We start from the raw sequence: 21,508 nt of genomic DNA, 5'->3' as shown, positions 1-21,508 counted from the left end.
GCATTAACCACAATGCATCTCGACCACAGGCAGATGGAAGACTCGGGTATGTTAACGGACTACAAAAGACCCCCCCTCCCCTTTTTAAAAAGGCATTAGACACCTGAACAGATGAGTAAATATTGCTGGGTTTTCCTTTCAGGCAGAAGACAGTACAGCCCATTAATAAACGTTTTCCTATAATGAGCCCTCAATTTTTTTTTTTTTCCCCCCACAAATTCCGACACATCTGCTGAACAAGGCCCTGCAGTGCGGATGACTGTAGGTGGATTTAACCCTTCACGTGCCTGCACTCCTAACAAGGCCAGCTCTGATCGGGACTGTGCTGGGCTGGACCCGGCTATGACCACAGCTATGTGGCTGTTTGTTCAGCCAACCTGCCCGGGCCTAAATGCAGACAGTGATAGATGAGGGATAGCAAACTTCCACTGGAATGAAGGCCGTGAATGTCAGATGGCAATTAAGATGAGTCCTAGCTAGGCTTTTTAAGCATGATTTTCTACTTGGTATCAGTTTCAGTGAAAAAGCCAAGACAGCAAGAAACTTTCCATGCAGTTTAATGTTCACTCTTCCTCTTTGATATAAATTATTTCCACTCAATCAAGAGCCCACAACCTCACTTTCGATAACAATAAATATTTTCTGTGCTGACAGACATAAATAAAGGCCCTCCGTAGGTTCTCTGTGTTCACTTCCACAGTTCACTTCCACCTGCGAGAGGAGAACCTGCTCCTCTGAAGTCTGACTTTCATTTATGGCTCATTATATCTCAGAAGAAAAATAATAATAATAATAGAAGAAAAACGCTGTGATGGGATTTTTTTCACTGTAGTGGGCACAGCAGTCGTGCTGGTGAGGCACATTTCACCAGCCTGACAACCACCAACGTCAACGCAAGGTTGACTCAACTTGACAAAGCAATGTTTTCGAAAGTGAAATAAATATAGAAAGGGTCCGCTTCTTCGATGCTTCACCTGCATCTGCAGTTTGTTCTACTGAAGCCAAAGGAAACCGACCCATTTGACTGATGCTTACAAGATTAGAGCATGTGCTCTCAGTCTTCTTCTCAGGCAGAATTTTGGTTCCATTTCTGAATCAGAAAAAAAAAAAAAAAAAAAAAGAAAAAGGGAGGGATACTCCATGGAAACCAAAAAGTCTTCACCACTCCTGAACAGTCTGAAAGGAAAGCTGAAGTTAGTCCTCTCGTCGCTGCTGATCATCGGGTCCTGAGATACTCTGGTGTGGAGTAGTTAAAGAGCAAGAAGTCCATGTGATACAGGTTGAACAGTTTCTTCTGATAAAAGGGACTGATGTGCTTGAAGAAGCGTGCTGCCATGTTGCCGTCGGTCCTTGTGCTCTTGCCAGAAGTTGGAAATTGAACCGTCTCCTCCACTCCGGCTAATGTGAGCACAGCCTGAGCATCTGGCTCCAGAGTCTCATACTTCCCCACTACGTCGTAGTGGATGAGACACGGATGGCACAGGGAGTGCACCTGCTCCCAGTGCTCATTGAAAGGTCCTTCCCTTTGTGTCCGCGGGTCAACCAGATACTGGACAAACTCACGGAAAGACACGTCGTCGCCGTTCTCCAGAGCCTTGGGCTCCGGGTCGGGCCGGTGCCGGCGGATGATCTTGGTACCGTAGCGCTTGTGAAAGGCAGTGTTGTAGCTACGGGTGAACTTGTTCCGGTAGGCCGACACGAGCCGCTCAAAGGGCTCCCGCACGAAGATGAACTTGAGGTAGCTGCGAAGGCGTTGGTTTATCTCCGCGACGGAGAACTCTGAGAGAGTGCGGAGGTTACCTGCGACGTGGGCCTCGTTGGCAGGGATGGCAAGAGGGTCAGTGTAGCGGCCGTCACTGGTGAGCACCATGAGGACACGCTTCCAGTTGGTGCAGGCAACCTGGACAAACACACCGCACACAAAGAGCATCCTGAGATAAGAGACACTACACTAAATCAAACAACTTGTCAGGCTCTGCAGGTCTCCAAGGCAGCACCTGGCAGAATCTGTTCAGATTTTATGCAATTCTAATAAAATCTCAGTCACGCAACAGCTGTATGAACCACTTGGGAGGTCCCATGTGCCAAACAGTCACAAATGCAAAGAATAGAGTCATCACAATGATTTAATACTCAATAGAACGGTTTTCAGGCAAGTTTCATTGTTACAGATCCATTCCATATGATTTCAGGGCAGATTAATGTTTATTTGAGCACATCTGGGGAAGTGATATCCTCTGAACTGTAACCGACATTGAGTGGAACATATGGAATCACGGTAATTAATAAAATTGTTATCGTTTTGTACTTTTTTCACCCAGATTAAGAAGATACCTGCACAAGTCTAAATATGTGCAGTTAAAAGACAGCCTAACGAGCTTTTGCACATGGCTGTTTTACAGGAAACGTTGCCCCACAACAAGAGAGCTGTCAGTGGAAACAATGGAGTGGATTATTAAAAACTCCTTCAAGGGGGTAATTAAACTCAGGGCAGTAAAAAGATGTTTAGCTGCTTCTAAAATCTGGAGTAAGAACAAACAAAATGGGAAGGCTGTAAAAGGGAAACAAGTCGACTAAGAGCGCAAGGACAGAAAACTCAAAGAGATATGCCTTCAAATAAAGAATGCTGAACCAAAGAAATAAAGAAACGTCAGCGTTTGTGACTGAACTGTAAGAAACCAGCTGAATGAAATGGATTACACAAAGACAAGCTAAATGTAAACATCACCGACACCTCAACAGAAGAAAACAAGGTTACAGTGAGCTGAAGAGGAGCCGTTACGAAAGCAAGCTCATCTATGAGGTGATGTCAGGTGAAGAACCGGAGGAGCCTCCGTCCAAAAGTATCCTTTTCCAGGATGATCAAACATCTTTCCACAGAGCAAAGAAAGTTTGGACTTTTCTTCAGGGAGGAGAGGCCAGCGAACGGTGAATCAGACAGAAAATGACCCCTGTACGAATACCATACCTGTCAGAATTCCAGCTGTCATTTTAGACTAAATAACTTCTTCCTCTGCTTTAGGTTTGTGTGCTCTGAGTAACTTTAGCCCCCCAGACAGTCAGCACTCCTTCACACCCTGAAACCTCTGAACTCAACCTTCAGCTGCACTGAATAATTTCACAGTAACCAACCTTGGGTACGTAGCAGTAAATAAGGCTGTGTTTATCGTCCACAATGAGGTGTTTCAGGTCCTCAGGCGAAAGCACCCGGCGCTTCCTCGTGTGGCTCAGACACGCCTCCTCCAACAGCTCCCTGCGGCCATGAAGGTACCTCTGAGCTGCCGACAGCTCCAGCTGCTTATGACGAGGAAGATGCAGGACCAATGAAAGAGGGACCAAAAAACACATACAAAGAAACGTTGGTACAAAGTGAGGGAATAATATCAAAGAATCAACTTAGAGTGGCCCTAACTTTTCTACAAGTCCGATCGGGTTTATCAGAAAGCTTAAAAAAACAAAACAAAGGGAAGCTGCATCTTCTCTGCAACACACATAAAGCAAAGTCTGAACAACTTCAAGATGAAAGTCTGAAAACTGAAGACAATATGCAGGTCAGAGACTAAACTTGATGCAACCACAAACTGGGTGCATTTAGTTTATTGTCAAGATTAAACTAAATAAAAGGTGCAGCCGCTTGTTCTGAAGTTTGTCAGCTGCTGGCTACACTTTGATTATTAGAGTCAAGTTTTTTGGCAGGAAATTAAAAACCTGCTGTGCTTTCGCTCTCACCTGGTCCCCATTGTAGAGGGTCTGCAGGGGACTTCTCCTGCTTTTCCCCGGTCTGCTGCCCGACTTCAAAGCGGGTTCTACGATTACACAAAAAAGAAATAAATTAAAATTAACAACCACCTTATTCATCAAAGAGCGTTTGGCTTATGAGCTCATGTTCCAATTATTGCCCACTTTTTCACAGGATTGATGCGACACGTTTAACGCGGCAGTAAATCTGCACGAGTCGTCTATTTGATGTGAACGAGAGCGCGTTTACGGGACAACCGCTGAGTTATGACCAACCACGTTACTGTAAATCACAAACGAGGAGCACTTTAACTGAGTCATGTATTTGCACAGAGGTTTAGGTTACACTGTAAAGATGTCCAGTCACATGCAGTCTCATCCAAAGCCAACTTTCCATTACTCCACCGCACTGATTCCGTCATGAGGAAGAAAATCCTCCCTCCCCTAAATGCGATAGGAACTGTGGCTCTTCCAGACTCTCTGGAACATTTAAATAAGTTACACTTGTCTTCTTAACTCTCTTTGGTAAACACAGTTTTCTTAAAATCTACTATTTCAGGAAGGTATTTCTTCTGTGAACAGGACGGGACAAAACAAAACCGATATAGAGGAACATCTACTTTTAATTTACCAACATTGTGCAGCCAAAATAATGAATCGGTACAGGCTAAGAAGCTGTTTGATGCTTTGTGCCTCGCCGAGGCTTTAAAAGAATAAAAATAAAAAACACATTTATCTTTTCTTTCCATCACACCACTGCCATCCCTCCTCCCTTCCTGCTCCCAGTCGGGCCTGGTGGCAGTCTGGGGTCTGCAGCTAATGGCACAACAAGAAACAACAGTGATTTGTTTTACACATGTGGCTAAACAATGCAGAAGGTTGATTTTCATCTTAAACTAAGCCGGCGCGAGACAGCAGGGGAAGAGAAGTGAAGGGAAATGGGTTTATAAAGAGAAGCGTGAGGGGAAACCGCATAAAAGGACACGTATGGAATGATAAAAAAAAAAAAACTCCAGACATTCATATGGAATAAATATATGCAAGAAAAGGCTGGAAGAAGGGATCCAGGTGGAGCTCAGAGGCTGTGTGCCTTATGAGGCAATGAAATGGATGCTTTGTTAAAATGGAGTTGCACACGTGTTTTGCTATCCACAAATAGCAATTTCTTATTTGTGTGTTGGTTTTTACTAATATATGTCTAATTGTAAATATAACTTTTTCTATTTGTAAAACTGAAAATTCTGCGACTCAGCAGTTGTGGATCACCAATCACACGCTCGTATTTCTGAGACATTCTTTCCGCAAATCTGCACAGATCCACAAACAAATAGCTCGTGATCCACAAAGCATCATCCTGTAGATGGCACTGATGTATCTATGGTTCGGCTTAAGAACGACGAAGAAAGAAGATCGCCGATTAGCAGTAACCATAGTAACGACATGGACGCGTCAGTTGGCTGTGATGACATTTATGGGTGGCGTTTGTTGCTAGTCTGTAGTTTTAAAGTTTTAGTTTTATTTCAGCCGCCTTTGTGTTGTTTTCAGTCACTCGGCCTCAATCAAACATGAGGCCAATAAAAGCCCATAATGTTCTCGCTTAAGATAAAGCTGTAAATCATAGCTACTTCCTGCCACTTTGAGGAAGTAGAAATCACCAGAAAGGAGAACAAACCTCTGACTCAGCAAATACAGAATACAGCAAATATGGTACACATGAAAGGTGAGAAGATCTGATGTACTGCGGAGTGTGAAAGTGATGCACCTGCCCATGTCTTCTCTCTGTGTGGGGGTTCTCCACATTCCTCCGTCTGTTGGGATGATGTGGCAAAGACTCCTCAAACATCTCTAAGCTGTTTTGAACTCCTATTTAAGGCGATAAAACTACCGTAGATTGACCTTCGTGCCCTTTTTGTTTAACTGAATGAAAGGTAAATGGCATTCCTGAGAAAATATGCATTGAGCTGACCGACATCCTGAGGTTGGAAACCTACAGGCCACAGTATCAGACATACAGATGAGGGTTTCACTACATGCAGTGAATCACACATCTACGCTCTCTGTATACAGAACTTCTGTTTCAATTCCACTGAATCCTTCAGCAAGCTCAAGACGCTTCCTCAGGAAGCGAGAAAGTAGGTCAAAGACTTTAGTGGAGGCTCCGCTCACGATAAAGGCTTATTGTGCGTTTTAAAGTGTACAACGACAAAAAGGGAAACATTTAAGTTCAACAGACAGAGATCCAATTAGTCAACAAAAATCATTATGAGCGTGAGGAAAGGAAGACATTTGAGAAGTGAACCAGCGCTGGTGCGTGAATGGACCTCAAAGAAGCACAAACGCGAAGAGGAAAAGTGATTCTGGGACGGCCGAAGGCAGAAAACAAAAACGCTGGCGTAGCTCGAACAAACAGGTGTCTCTGGAGTTAGACCAAAGGTGATTGTTTTCCCACAGATTGGGAAGTTAAAAATAAATTCACAGGTTTCGCTCATCATTAGGGTTTTCCCCACCGAGATTCACATCCCCCCCCCCCTAATGACACTAATGACACACAGTAAGTAGGTGCAAGTTATTCAAAATCAAGGCCATATACATGCCTGGCATCTCATTAGCTCTGTAATACAGTAAGGAAAACATCATGTGGCTTCTTATTCATTCATTATTTTAAATCATAAACATGATTAAAAACCGCCATCCACACACAGCCTGTACTGTATTCATCCATACAGTACAGATGTTTTTGCTTATTCATTTCTTCTTAGGAAAACATATGAATGAATGAATAAAGTATTTTTCTATTCTATGTAATTCTACCCTCCCACGAAGAAGTAGCTGCACGAGTGCTGGAGTGTGTGTTTAGGACTTTAAAATTCAAAAACTTTAGTCACTGATTTGGTAAACCTCTTTTTCCAGTGACCATCACTGTGTGACATCGGTCCTCAGCAGGATATTCTCAACAACTGTTAAATTAACTTTTGGTAAAAGTGGTCACCCCGATGATTCTTTTAACCCAGCAGTCCGTCAATAAAGAAATCAGACTTTAGAAAGTGCAGAGAGAAATACTACAGTGAGTCTGAGAAGGAAAAAGCTTCCATCTGTGACTCACAACACAGGCCATTTTCCAGATTATCAATAATTACTGAGAGAAATCTGTCTACGCTGTTCACAAAGTCTACAAGTAGTCGTCACGGTTTCTGACAGTCGTCAGAAACGCTTTCATGATGATCTTTTCTAATGCGTCTAAGCATGCCTCACGTGGTCAATGTTTTCTCCGTTGATAGAAAATACACACAGAGGCAACTCCATTCTGATAATCACGAGCCACATCTTGTTCTGCACGATGTGTTCCGTCACAAGACCCACAAAACCGCCACTTCCTCTCAGACCCAGGAAGTGACAACACTGACAGTTAAAGAGGTTTTATCAGCGACACATAAACAGGCCCGTGTTGAACCCTGTTTTACAATCTGTGAGGCATTCAAAGCCGTGCGGATGTTTTAACCCAAGACAAACAAGGTTCCACTCTATGTTTGCTCTGATCTGGATCTTCATAAATACTTCTATAGGACTAATCAAACTCCAGATCTAAAGAAAATACATTTAAATGCCTCTGCTGTGAGTGCATCCACTCTTTTGTAAACATTAGCTAATCCTTTCTTTACACGAAGCCCAATAAACCTCACATATAAATAGAAATGAAGGCAGGAAGTGATGACAGCGACAGAAACAACTCGTTTTTAAGCATCGCTTGCTTTAAAGCTGTCAAAACATCCATATGCCACCAGCAGATTATGGTAATTATCAAACACAACACGCTCGGTGTCGGACAAATTAAGTTTCTAGTCCAGAAAAGAAACAAGAAACCCATTTGTGTGACCAATTTCTCTACTAAGTTACAACAACAACCGGCTTGGTTTTCACTTGAAAGAGTTCAGACTTTAAAATTATGATGTCAGAGTTCAGGGTGACCTGAAACACATCTGCAGCCCCTCTCCTAGCTCGCTGGAACATTGAAAGACTTCAGTTTGATTGATTACAAGTTCACTCAGTTTGGACATGAAGGAAGGCCCAAACCAGTTTAGAGTTATTACACACAACTGAATGATATAACAGTTCAAGTGTTAAAGGTTCCTGTGAGCTGCTGCAATCTGTGCAGAGCAGCGCATACCAATGACTCTTTCTCTAAACAAGTGTCCTGAATGTTAACACCAGGTTGCCAATCTTTATCCGGCGACGATAAAGCCCGTTCAGAAAAGACGACTGTGTGTGTGTCCCCTAATTGTGGAAGTTCAATGTGAATGTGGCAACCTGATTCCTGAGAAGTTTGAGTGAAACCACATGGGCAGTAATGCTTACAGCATTCGACTCTTGCATCATGATACTTCCTTTCTGTTTTCCTGCGTTTCAGGACGCTAAATGACACAAACGCGAGAAATTAATTAACAGTTTTTAAACCTTAAACTGGCTCTTATTCACATCTCTCAACAGTTACAAGATACACAGACCACAAACACCTTTTAGGGTTACACAGATTTCTTCAGCTTTTCCCAATCTCATGCATTTTCCAACAAAACTTCCTAAAAATCTTGAAGATTCTCTGGAAAAATTAACATATTAGAAAAGACACAAATTTGAACAAGCTTTGTCTTCTTTTTCACTCATCTCTACATGTAGCTCTGGAACATACATTTGTAAAAACACACACCATCTATGTGAGGAGTATGATAAATAAATAAATATATTCCCATTTATCCTGAAACACATGTTGAAGTGTCCTTGTGAAAGACACTGAACCCCCACATGCCTCCAATGTGTCCATCAGCGTGTGCCAGAGAAATGTGGGGTGTCCTTGTGCTTTACTGTGGTTTAAAACAACTGTCGTGAGTAAATTGGGGAAACAGAGTCTTATTTCTGTAATCTACAAGTTCTGCTGTGTGACTCGTTCAGAGTCCTCTACACAGACCGGTTGAACACATCTGCTGGCAGGATCGGTGAGGAGAGGCCCAGTTACAGTGTTGTGTTTACAAGTAGTCATGGAAAACGGTTGCTTTGCAAGCCTTTAAAGCGGAGAAAATTGTTCAAATATATAATGTTGAAGACATATAGGGTTTCATGTTCCATGATGACGACAAAGTGCATGATTCCTCGAGGGATCATCCCCCGACCCACTATGGCTACAACACAGCAGTTTGTGGCCGTTTTAGAACTGATATTTTCATACAAATCCACCTATGCTTTGCGTCTTTAGATTTGTTCTCCTCCTCTGTACTATTCTAATACCTAAGTGTTCTGTTTGCAGCTTTACGGGCACGTTCAACCTAATGTGTTCCAAAAACAAGTCTGGGTGACGATGGAGACGTGATCTGTGTAGCGAATGCGAGCACCGAAGATACACGAGGCCTGTGGATTCTGCTTTTTAAAGTGTTTCAGTGAAAAGCTTCAGAAATATCTGGCAAAGCAACCTTTGAAAACCGGCAATCGATCTCTGGCAGCTCACCTGTTATTTTTCTTTTAAATCAAGAAGATGTGCCAGCAGTTGTGACAGACCAGAGTGGATAGAGGAATAATGCCAACGAACTGACGTCATTTGGGTGCCTGCGGGCAATTCAGCTTGTTAAGACCTATTGTCTGAGACTCAGAAGAGTTTTCCCACCCTGTCACGTCCCATCACTTGATGTGGAAAACTGCACATTGTCAAATGTGGTGCCAACTGCACTATGAAGACAGAAGATGGTTCAGAAATGGTCATTTCAACCATTCCAGGGACGATCAACTCCACTTAAAGATAGAATACCAGTGCAGAAGAAATAATGGAGATGTCAGAGTTCTATCCAGTTACTCATGTTTCCACTGTACTCATTTTCATTTTAACAGTTTGCACAAGCATATGTGGGTTTCCCTCCTCCTTAAAATGCTGATCAGCTCACTCCACTGTTTACAGCCGGTCTGCACTGAGCCAACACACTCTACATAGTAACAGATTCATACACTCAAACGATGCTCCGGTGGCACTGCTGCATCCATCCAACCACATGAAAGCCTCTCGGAGGGAAAACAAAGTCAGACCTATAATGCGTCGAAAGGCGGAAGCTGACTGGAAACGGCGTGTGTGAGACAACGGTACGTTTGTAATGTTTTCAAAAGGGCTGAGGGGAGATTTTAATCAGTCATCGCAATAAGACGTGATGGAAACTCGCGCAGAAAAAGAAACAGAAACAGGATGACTGGGTCGACTTCTTTCCCATCTGCTAAAAAAAAAAAAACTGCAATGAGATGATTTCGCATGTCTAACCTGAAATGGATGAAGGAAGAATTCTTGTGGCAACAGCAAAATCTGAATTCTTCAAAACTCGAATGAAAAACAAAATAGGCTTGTGCCCACAGACTAATTTATGAACAAAGTCTCTCCATCCGATGCTGTTGCTGCTATTGTAGGTTTATGAAAGCAGGTGTGAACACAGCTGTAGCGTGCATGAACAGTTCAATGCCCACATCCACTTAAGGGATCATTCAAGGATGGCTAATGAGCTCCAAATAAAACTCCTAAAAACATGTCAAATATGTGGTTTACTAGTTGTAAATCAGTTTAGGCACACTGAACCTAAAATGCTTCGCCACACTGCATTGGTGACCGGTAAGTCTGAGTGGGTGATAAGACGAAATATTTCCTTGAGGTAGTTCAGAGTTTCCCCAACTTTCCAAACTCTGAACCCACTTTATGTGTGAATTCTGACCAACAGCTGCAGAAGAGAACGATAACAACGTGAATATGCAACCGACAAGCTAAGACACGTTAAGATAAGTATCTGACGTCATCCTGCAAAATCTCTTAAAAATAAAGCGTGCCGTTGAAAGTCGAGTTGTTGCAGGAGGTGTAAAGTGTTGACATGAGTCGGGTAGAAACACCTGCCAAAGCGTAGCTTTCCTCAAACAGTACAAGAGTAATCTGAGTTTGAGCCTCTGCTGCACCGTGGGAAAGAGAACTTTCACAAACAAGCTTCAGAGGACGGGGACACAATGAGGTGTGGATGAAAACGCCTCTGTTGCATATTTATATGAAGGTAGAAAAACAGAACTGAATTATTGTGGTATTTTGGGCTAAAAAAAAAAAAAAATAAAATAAAATATCACACCGACCAAAATCGACTTCTCTAAGTTAGAGTAACAGAGCCAGATCATGCAGTTGGACATTGAATTACATTGAATATATTTCCTCAACTCGACTCAATGGGTCTATGTGAAGTTTTGAGGATTTTTGGAGCAATCTTTTCTTCATCTTTTTGAGAAAACAGGTGTAAGAGTAAATGTACGCTTACACCTGGGGGGCTGAAGTCTATCCCAGCTGTCTTTGGGTTAGAGGCGGGGTCACCCTGGACAGGTCGCCATCACAGGGCCACACAGAGGCCAACAACCATCCGCACACTCAGTCCTGGGGACAATTTAGAACCACCCAGAACCTATGAATACGTGTAGAGACCACGCTAAATCCAAACAGGAAGAGTGGAACCAGTGTAGCTTCATTTAAGTAACAAAGACCATGTCTGTGCAGTGAATTCAGCTACAATGATCTCACACAGCGTTGTGTGGTCCAGTTTAACAAAAGAGCACAGCGAGTCAAATTAATCGATTAATCAAAAATCAGCTGAATATTCAGCCCAGGAATTGACACAACTGTTGCAATCTGTTCATAATATAAAATGACAGGCAATAAAACGAATGCTACAACTTCAACCAGAAGAAACCAAACTAATCTGTTACCATCCTGTTCATAATGTTGGGATCTACTGTTTTGCGGCCCAGTTAACTCAAACTCCAACTCCTGAATATATAAGTTGGCCATGATATGACTTACGTAAAGTTTTTAACCACATGCTGGACAGGAACCATATTTCTTTCCTCTGTGCCAAACCCAGGATGTTGCTGCAGGAAATCAGACAATGAAAGCACAATAATAATAATATGCTTCCTGACCGGTATTAAACAGTGGCTTCAATTAGCAGATGTGGCACTGTGAGTGCATGTAGCCTGTGTGTGTGTGTGTGTGTGTGTATATGAGAGTGATTAACACATAACCGTGTAAAAATCTACTTATTTTGTTTATCAGACGACTGATACATGTTGAAGCACATATCTAAACCTCGTGTTAAACAGCCAGTTTCTTCATAATGCCTGATCTTCAAGTCCTTACCCGTCTATGCATTTCCTGTGTGATGTCTTTTAACACCAGGCGCCGTAGAGCCTGGTGTTAAAAGAGACTATCGCAAGAAGAAGTCGATCAGAAAACAGAGCAGAGTGCGAAAGCAGCACCCAAAGACAGTGTCGCAAAGTCTCGTAATGCAGGGAAAGCTGCCCCAGCAGCGTAGTGATGCAACACCAACTGAAAAATCTAATTAATTCCCGTCAGCACCGTTTTACCCACTCCTCCCTTTACCAGACAACATTACTGGAAGCAGTGTATCATCTGCTGCAGACAATGGTGGGCTGTTCACAGTACCAAGCCTCCAACACCGTGGTTTTACCTCTCTAGTAATGACAGGACTATGCAGGTTTCCAATCAAATGTAGAGAAAACTTTGTGCGAGCACCGACTGATTGACCCGTTGTTGCTGCCGTTATTTTATGTCAGGCATCGGAAACTGCTGCTTTACAGTTGTTCTTTCATCCACTGAGCAAAGCAGGGGCTTCCTGGGTCATGTGCTTCCACAGCTAATACTTTAGGGTCTGTGCCCACAGGGAAAGCGGCAACTCAGCAGTTATAGCTGGCCAGCCACTGATCGGAGGGTTGGTAGATTTGTCTGGTCCACGTCTCATTAGTGTGCCACCGTGTAGAAACTAGATTAAAAGTTGCTGAGGTGACTAGGTGCTGTGGCTTATATGTGCTGCATAAATGCTACTTAGATCACGAGTAGTTCCAAGCATCCACGGCCTAATTTTAAAAGTGCTTATCGTAATATGAGCACTTATTGTTGCTAGGTTACAACAACGGTCTTCAGCCTGAGTCAAGTTTATTGTAGTGTTTGTTTTATACCCCCCCATTCCTTCTCTTGACTTTTTATTGGATTGGAAAAACCGAGTTGGTGTCTGCTCAAAGGTCATACAGAGAGCAAAACAGTGAATCTCAAAGGATTTTCTTCTAAAATTAACTTTCAAGTTGTTTGAATAGAAATGTCGGGAGACAAAGACCTTTTACAGGTCCAGTGTGGAGGATGTAGTGACATATAGTGGCACAAATGGAAAAATAAAACTAACCTAACCGAACCTCCCACTTACTCTCAAACTAGAGTAGCACCTTAGGGGACGCTGCAAAAGCATTTATAACCTAAACCCAATGCCTTTGGCAGCAATTGTTATAATAGATACAAATTTATTCTTCTCTGAAACATGGGTGCCGAATCTCAAACGCGGATCTCGGGTTTCAAATTCAGATTTTAACTAGAGTATCTGCAGATGAAGAAGAAGCCAAAGCTCTTGAAGGCTACCAAACAGAAAATAAATCACAGTACGATGTATGAGTCCATACTGCAAGAAATCACTCTTAAAGCTGGTCTTTCCTACCGTGCATCAAGTCCACTCAAATCAAAAGACAAAGATGGGAAATTAAAAGACAGGAATGGCTGGGATAACGCAGAGCTAAACAAGACTGCTGTTGGTTTTTAAACACACTTTGACTGTAAACATAATAATTACGGAGGCCTTGTGCTTTGTTGACATCCTGTGAATTAGTCCCCTCTGATGTGGCTCCAACCAGCTTTATATGTGGCTTTCTTTGCTACTGGTGGCGCTGCAAAGTCGACAAGCCTAAACAGGTCAGGCAGTAACGGCATACATCAAGTGGGTGGAGGGAGGTCAATGAGAGTGCTTCTTGAAAGGTTCAGCGACGTGTGGCCTGTGCTAGCCTCTGTCAGCTATAAAAGGTGGTTTATGACATTTCCAAAATGTTGTGTGTTCTGGGGACTGTTCAGATGTAAAACATCATGTTTATTATCATTTCTTTTGATAATAAGGGATGATTGATCACAGAGCAGTGACTAACCTTCATATCTTTACAAGAAAAATCCACATTGGTCGACTTCCTCGTGCTCAATCTAGCCCTAAAAATGAGGGAAAACTCCCCTGTTCTCAGTTCCCCTCACCATCTTCTGCATTTTTGACTAATCACATCGACTTCGGCTCCTCTGTGTCCGATGATCTTCCACCTTCTCCTTTACTCCCATGCGACTCTTGGCTCAGCGAGGTGGGGTGAATGTAAATCATTTCGCTACCTCTCCTTATTTCTAACTCTTCACCCTGAACCCCCCCCACCCCCCCAAAAAAAGGGGTCAACCCATCTTTTTTAAATATGAAAGAAAGAGGTAAGAAGAGGAGCGGGAGGGGGGGATACATACAGCAGAGGAATGTAGGGGGGGTGGTCTCTCAGAGGGGGCTTTAAAAACATTCCACTCTTCACAGTGAGCTTATTCATACATCATTTCATTCACGTTTTATCATACCATCTGTTTCCCACATGTGCATTAACACACAGGTGAGCCAATCTTTGTTTTAGTTCAATTATGCCCGCTTAAAAAATATACACAAGCCTGACAAGAACAAGCAAACACATGTGAAAGCATGACATTTTCATGACCAGCATGCTGCACCCCCCCCCCCCCCCCCACCTTCATCTTGAACGCTAATCATACCACCCCTGAAGTACTACATATATAAAGAAGTTTAACGTTCAGCAACTGAGACTTGTTTTAATTCAATATGGTATGATGTCACAACAAAAAAAAGCATCCACAGTCCAATGCAGTGCCTGTATTTTAACATCATTCGCGGAGGTCTATATCTAAAGCTGTAACTGCCGTTACTTACTATAAAAAAAAAACTAGTCAAAAGTATGTCAAACGAATAAACAAACAAACAAACAAACAAAAAACGTTTGGTGTAGTTAAATTACATTAGATGCGCGTGGAGCGTCTTACCCGGTTTGGTGATGCTCTGAAAGTAAAGAACAAGGACGAAGAGCGAGCCGAGGCACGTCGCCAGAAACAGACGTCCTCCTCTGGGCATCTTCATCATGAAGCCCGGCTCCGGCAGCGGAGTCCCGGACCCCTCGTCGCTGCTTCGCCACGGTTCATACGAGACCACCCGAGGGGGAGGATGCGATACACTCCATGGAATAACTAACCTATTTGTTCGCTGCTGGGTTGGGGGGGTATTAGACCTGAAAGCCCAGCCAGGAGTGACGACGGTTGGCTCGTTGATCGACACGGTAATTAGATGTACATGTGTGGAACGTAAATCTTCAACCGTTCGCTCTGGTCTGTGCTTTTAAACAATATTATCCTTTTAATAGTTAAAGGCACCTCAGATAAAACATTAAAATGTACCAACTAGAAACGATTTAAAAAGCTTATGAATGAACGGTCTTCTCCGTCTTCGCTCTCCAAGTTACCCACATCGGCAGTATGGTGTCTAAAAGTTTGTCGAGGCTACACAAACTTCTCCGCCAAACATGGACGGGGCACTGTGCCATGACGTCACACCCACTCTTCTCTCACGCGCCCTCTCCCCATCAACTACGCTGCGTTCACAAACTGCTGACATATAGAAACTACACCTAAAATATGGTGAAGCGGGCTCACTTATTGATTGTCGAGTAAGGACAACAACGTGTCTTACAACGTATCTTCAAGAAATACTGTCAATCTTAATGGCCAACGATTAGAAGTTCCCGCGCGGCCACTATTTCACAATGAAAGTCTGTTGAATACGGACTGACGTGGTGCACTTGAACGCAACAGTACGGTCACAGCATGTCCTAACTGAATGACGCTGGCAAAATGTTTAATAAACCAGACGAGGGGAAAGAAAAGGAACAAATTTATAAAAATTTCAGATATACAAACAATTATTAAAAAGGGTAGGCAATAAAAATGGAATACTTATTTGAACAGCGTACCTGCTTGTAAAACCAAAACCTGCTTTCCCCTGCACCAGATGTTATACATACAGTGTGCTTCTGATGCTTCACCATATTTGGCTGCTGTACATACTCACATTCGTCTTGCTTTGTGTACCACCAATGCAATATGAGACAATATACCTACAGAAAACAATTCAGAGATTGATGAAAAATAACTATATGGTCTTACAAAGGGCTAGGGGCTCAAGGGTGAGTGCAAATATGTTTAAGATGACTATTGACATTTCTTGCCAGAAAGTCAATCCAACTACTACAAGGAGACAAAGACAGACCAATCGATGTAAAGTGATTAAAAAATATATATATATACCCAAATTAATATAGAAGAATACAGAATTAACAAGAAAGGGCTCCAACTGAGAGGCTAAACTCTCAAAAAAAGAAACAAAATTGTCAACTGGACTCAAAAACAGCCCCAGAGACGCATGAATTACAATCAAAACCCACCCCTTTAAAAAAGGCATCTTCCAGGTCATATACTGTCCATTTTGTGGGGATTTCAACAAATATAAAATAACTTGATCTATGCGCTATAGTTTAGAAATAAATACAAGAGAGTTGTACTTTATACCCAAACTTCACCAATTGGACTTGCATAAGTTACAGTCATATCCTCGTTCCTCACGCTACACACAACATCCCCTTCAGAGTGAGAGAACACATGACTCCCAGGTTTCAGCTAAATTAATCCAGGGGAATAAAGAATAATGAGAAATGTATAAAAAAATAATGTACAAGAGGCAGCTGGACAGTAAAATCAAAGCTATAGAATTCCTGAGCAATATGAAATGCACTAATACTATACTGTAGCACTCTAACGGCAGTATCAACACTGGATTATTCCTAAAAATACATCTTAAATTTGTACTTCCAAGGCAGGACTGAACCTGAGTAAATCCCAAAGACGTGGCACAAACTGAGCAAGTGCCATGTCAGCATGTGAGCAACACAACCATTCATGCTGCCATATCTGAGAATGCTGTAATTACACTCATGCCCATCATTAGGCCTGCAACATGCACTGCCTCCTGGTTTTCTTGGAGGCACTTGACAGAGATCGCAGTCTTGTGAATGAGAGAGTCCCAGACGGGCACAGCTTGGCAAATTATGTGGTTGTTGGTCCAATGTTAGCTTTTACTACACAACTCTCACCAGAAGAAGATGGATTACTGACCACGCACAGCCCTCCCAACTTGTCACTGATGAGAGTTGGAGAATAAAACAGGAACCAGTTAAAGCTGTGGGAGACGGCTGGAGCCTGCAAACAAGAAGTGACTTTGACATCTGTAGATCACATCCTCACACCAACAGATCTATGAGCTGGTGTTTTTTTTATGTTATGCACATAAAACGCACGTTTTAAAACTATGGAGATTTTTTTTTCCTTCTTTCGTTTTTTACTACAAGTAACATATAACTGGCTAGCAGTACGTCTGAGTCATACTGATGCTAACAACTTAGCATTGAACCCCTTTTGGCATAGCAGAGATGAGGGAAATGCAACGTCGTTAGCAACTACAATAAGCACATCAATGCCAAGTTGTGTTGGTTATGTAAATGTTATCTTCTTAACCATTTATTTTTACTGCTCAACTAATGTAACCACAGTTCACTTTCGCCATACTGTTGCTGGTCTAGTTAGCATGTCCCTTGTTTTGGCATGAGACTGTGAATGTGTGGACATATTTTCTTGGAATTTGAAACCTATAAAAAGAAAAGGGCAAGTTAAACATGTGCATACAGTGTTTAAAACAAGACAAGTTTATACAGTCAGTTGGAAATTAGCAATAACAGTAGCTTAGTTTGTACTTTGCATTAGTAAGCTTTACATGAGGCAGTTTTTTTTTTTCTTTAACAGAAGACAGAACTGTTCCACAGTTGCATCCAGCCATTTGCTGACTCACCGTTGCTAATTTAATGACTTTGCCGCTCAATTTAGCAACTTTCTCTCTCCTATTGTAGGAACCACCTCCCCCTCCTTGTATTCTGCTAAGTCAGGGGCAGCTAGCTGCAGCTACAGCACCTGTGAGCTGCTTGAACATGTGGCTTATCATGTGGTTATCCTTTTTACTTAAAAAAATAAATCACAGCACAGCTACTGTCTAACGTTAAAAACAGGGCAAAAGTTTGTGTACACGTATATACTCAAAATTACTGGTACCGTATGTGGATTGGGATATTCAGGATGTCTTGACACAGACTCACTGCATGTTAACAAGAATTTGTGTAAAGATTCATGGTAGCACTTGCATTTCTGTCTGTGTCACTTTTAGCCCACACAGACTGAGGGATTTTGGGTATTTACCCAACAAAGATGAAGTCCAAAAACCTAAAAGCAAGCATCTCTCAGGATAAAATACATTATTCTAATGCCGATTAGGTGATGGTTAATTTGAGTCATTAAGGGGCGAATGACAGACATTGTAAAGAGTACACAACATAAAAAATGAACCGAAGAAGCACAAAGGAAAAGCACTAGACAATCTTAACTATTTTTAGCACTTAGTGGAAAAAGAGCTGCTTTGTAATGGAGTGAAACTATGACTTCCGTCTTTTTTTTGCAGCATGGCAAAGCTAAAGGACCAACAAGCAACAAAGAAGAGTTTCCTTCACTCCAAGTTGTTGCAGGTTATGCCTTTCAGAGGCAGAAACAAGTTCAGAGCCAATGCGGAACCATCCTGGAGTTATTAATGAGCCGTTTTTCCGTCAAAACTTCATACTTGTTTTGTTGTTTCACATCACAACCAAAAATATGTAAATGGAAGCCGTCTTATGGTAACTTGTCTTTACTAAGATGCGGCTCATGTGTGCACAGAGAGGAGGAGACACCATGAAGAATGGAAATGGAAACGAATTAATAAGTGGAATTTTCTGCCAGAATTTTGCTGCTTTCCATTGGAGGTTGGTGACAGAAGTGGGACCGTTATAAAAGCTCTCAGCAACTCTTATCAAGACAGCTTAAAAACAGTAACCTCGTCATAAAGTTCCCTTTAAAGACGAGCGAAAAAGCGGAGAAAGAACGAATTAAAGAGTGAGGTTCAAATATGACCATGACTGCGATTCAATTTGGCAGAGTTTGGAAATTACAGCAAGTCATCAAAATTTATGCAAGCAGGATTTATCTTAAGTTTCTAAATCATGGCATTTAGAGTATGTATGATCTGGCCAACTCCGCTATAACTCATCCTTTACTTGATTTGCAATTATCTTGTCAACATTTCTTGAAACCAGATGCAACACTTGCATCAGTTTTATTGCTATGCTGATTAGTTAATCAAGAGATATTTTATGACATGAAAGCCTATTTTACTCTCCAGCACTTCCTTAGCTTTAATACCATCCTGTGTCAGTTCAAATGGGAAGGAATCTTTCTTCTTTAGAAGAGATAATTGATCGGTGTTGACAACTTAGTGGATTTGTTGCCAGTTGCCAGGAGCTGGTACCCAAAGGTATCCAAAAAGCCCCAAACTACAGTATAACTCACAGTCAAGGGTGATGAATGCAGGTAAATCAATAAAAACTAATTAACCAGAGTCTAAAATTGTATTTACCAAGTGATTATTTGGATTTGAAAATAAACGTTCGTGCCTGTCCTCTTCGCACTTGTTAGATCTGCAGTTTGTGGTTAACGTCACTGCCCTCCTTTGACTTCGTCCATATGGTTTTCTGCTTGTGGTGCTGGGATGGGCTGGGATGATGGGCTTATGGTGTGGCGACATCCCTGTAAAACTCCAAGACAATAACAGGGCTTTAAAACACGCTGCACAGTGCGAAGACGCATTTGAGAGAACATTTAATGGCAACTCTGAGACCAGGCTGTAATTAAGCACGATATGGCGGCTTGCTCACATGTACAACAGGAGGTCAAATTGAAAAAGGGAAGCGGACATTTTTAATTTAGTAATGTGTTAGCATGTTTGTTGTCAAATCAAATGGGTTCTAATACTTAATGATATCCCGTCTTTGGACTCATCACCCTCATCATCAAAATGTGAACAACTGTTAACACTTAAACCAAAAGTGAGAACAAAACAAAAAACGTCATGACATTAACAATCATGAGGCCTTAACATGTGTTGAGAATGTCTTCTAAATGCAAACAGACATTAGAAGCGTGATACCACTCACCTGGCAGCATATTCCTTATAAATCAAGTCTCTCACAGGCGACTTTTCACTCCGGCCATTCAAAGCAGAAAAGCTATGCCTTTGTTGCACGCCACCGTCCTATTTTTAAGGTCTAAAGATGGAACGGGGCATAAACGCTAATGCATGTTTGAACCGGTAATGATGAGATGTCATTACCTCCGCTGCCGGCTCTTGATTACATTTCTGTAAAAAAAAGGGTCCTCACAGCGTGCGGCGTGTTTTAAAGCCCCGTTATTGTCTTGGAGTTTTACAGGGATGTCGCCACACCATAAGCCCGTAACCCCAGCCCATCTTAGCACCACAAGCAGAAAACCATATGACGAGATCAAAGGATGGTAATGACGTTAACCACAAACTGCAGACCCAACAAGTGCGAAGAGGACAGGCGCGAACGTTTACTTTCAAAATCAATTAAAAACGAGTTGAAGGCAGTTTTCTGACTGAATTATCAGATTTTTTTTTCCATTCATTTACCTCCAGTCACTACTCCCGAATGACAGAAATTGCTTGTTACACAGAGAAGGGAACTGAAACGTAAGCATTTTTGAGCAGGCGACAGAGGTGGTGGGGCTGCAGCTGTTTGGTCAGTGTAAAAGAGCGAAAATGAACAACCGAGACGCAACAAGGATGTTTCTTATTTGAGTTGTGACCGTGTGAACACTGTGTGAAAACGGCTAATGCCACAGGGCCTGTAGCTCATTAACAACCTAAGAGCTGCAGAGGAGACGCTCCATCAAAGGACGGCGCAGGAAATTGCAGTTCTTTTAATTTCCTAAGAGAAGGCCACGTGCTCTCAGGGAGAGAGACTCGGCTTGACAAACGGATCTCCTTCGAGCATGAAGTCTCCACTCAGCTCAAGTCTTTCTTGGAAAATGTACACAACAAAAAAAATAAATTTTATTTAAAATTTAAAAAGAAAAAAAAAAAAGACCAGTCCCCGAGATAAATGTGGCTACAACTTCTACCGATGCACCTCTGAAATGTAGAGGTTTATCAAGAATTATCCATTTAACTTCTATAACACGTTTAAAAACAACAGGACTGATCAAAGAGCTTCAAAAACCATCAATCAATTAAAAAAAATACAATGAAATTAAACATAAGCGCAAACTAATTCAATGAACTGACTAAAAACAGGGAACGCCACAACATCAACGACCTGGTGGGGCTCAAACTGAACTCAAATTATGTAAACTGACTATTTTCTTGACAGTTTGCTGAAACTAAAATATCACTGACCCGAAAACATCTGTCAGTGCGTTGTATTGCGTCCATAAAGGTCACCTGACTTGTTGGGGGCATCTCTGGATATTTCCTTGGAATGAGGAGGACTGCTCTCACTTAAAAGTGTCAAAAACTTAAGTTTTGGTTTGTTTTTGTTTTTTTTTTCTGTCCCCCCCATATTTCTGAGTATTTACCCCATTACCAACATCACATAAGGGGTTAATAATATGCACTTTATCTAATCTATACTCCTTTTGCTGATCTATTCTTAACTCGTCTGCGTTCTCTTGCTTTCCTCCAACTTGAGGGTTTCTTTTAACTGCAAACAGTGATGTCATCCACCATGACTTCCCCTCGCCACAGAGTGGTCAGCTCTTTGAGCTGCATCATTATGTTCGTCCTCCTTCTGGAAGCTCCCTTTACCCTCATTTCCA

General features: G+C 42.0%; 1 protein-coding gene across 2 annotated transcripts; it reads right to left on the bottom strand.

Moving 5' to 3' along the window:
- Window positions 1-1,131: 1,131 nt before the first annotated feature.
- On the bottom strand, window positions 1,132-15,221 carry LOC140272337 (carbohydrate sulfotransferase 11-like). 2 transcript variants are annotated; one of them, XM_072367740.1, is made up of 4 exons: window positions 14,699-15,221; window positions 3,730-3,806; window positions 3,133-3,297; window positions 1,132-1,900 (listed from the first exon to the last, which is right to left on the bottom strand). In XM_072367740.1, the coding sequence occupies exons 1-4, from the start codon at window positions 14,793-14,795 to the stop codon at window positions 1,217-1,219; spliced, it is 1,023 nt and encodes a 340-aa protein (XP_072223841.1). In that variant the 5' UTR covers window positions 14,796-15,221; the 3' UTR covers window positions 1,132-1,216. The 2 variants fall into 2 exon arrangements, with proteins under 2 accessions (XP_072223841.1, XP_072223842.1); XM_072367741.1 differs by having other exon boundaries at window positions 3,133-3,294.
- Window positions 15,222-21,508: the final 6,287 nt, after the last annotated feature.

Source organism: Leuresthes tenuis, unplaced genomic scaffold (genome assembly GCF_036924035.1).
Source record: "Leuresthes tenuis unplaced genomic scaffold, fLeuTen1.0.hap1 SCAF_16, whole genome shotgun sequence".
Classification (NCBI taxonomy): Eukaryota; Metazoa; Chordata; class Actinopteri; order Atheriniformes; family Atherinopsidae; genus Leuresthes; species Leuresthes tenuis.
Note: the sequence above shows the minus strand (reverse complement) of the source record. Positions and strands in the feature narration are given on the sequence as shown.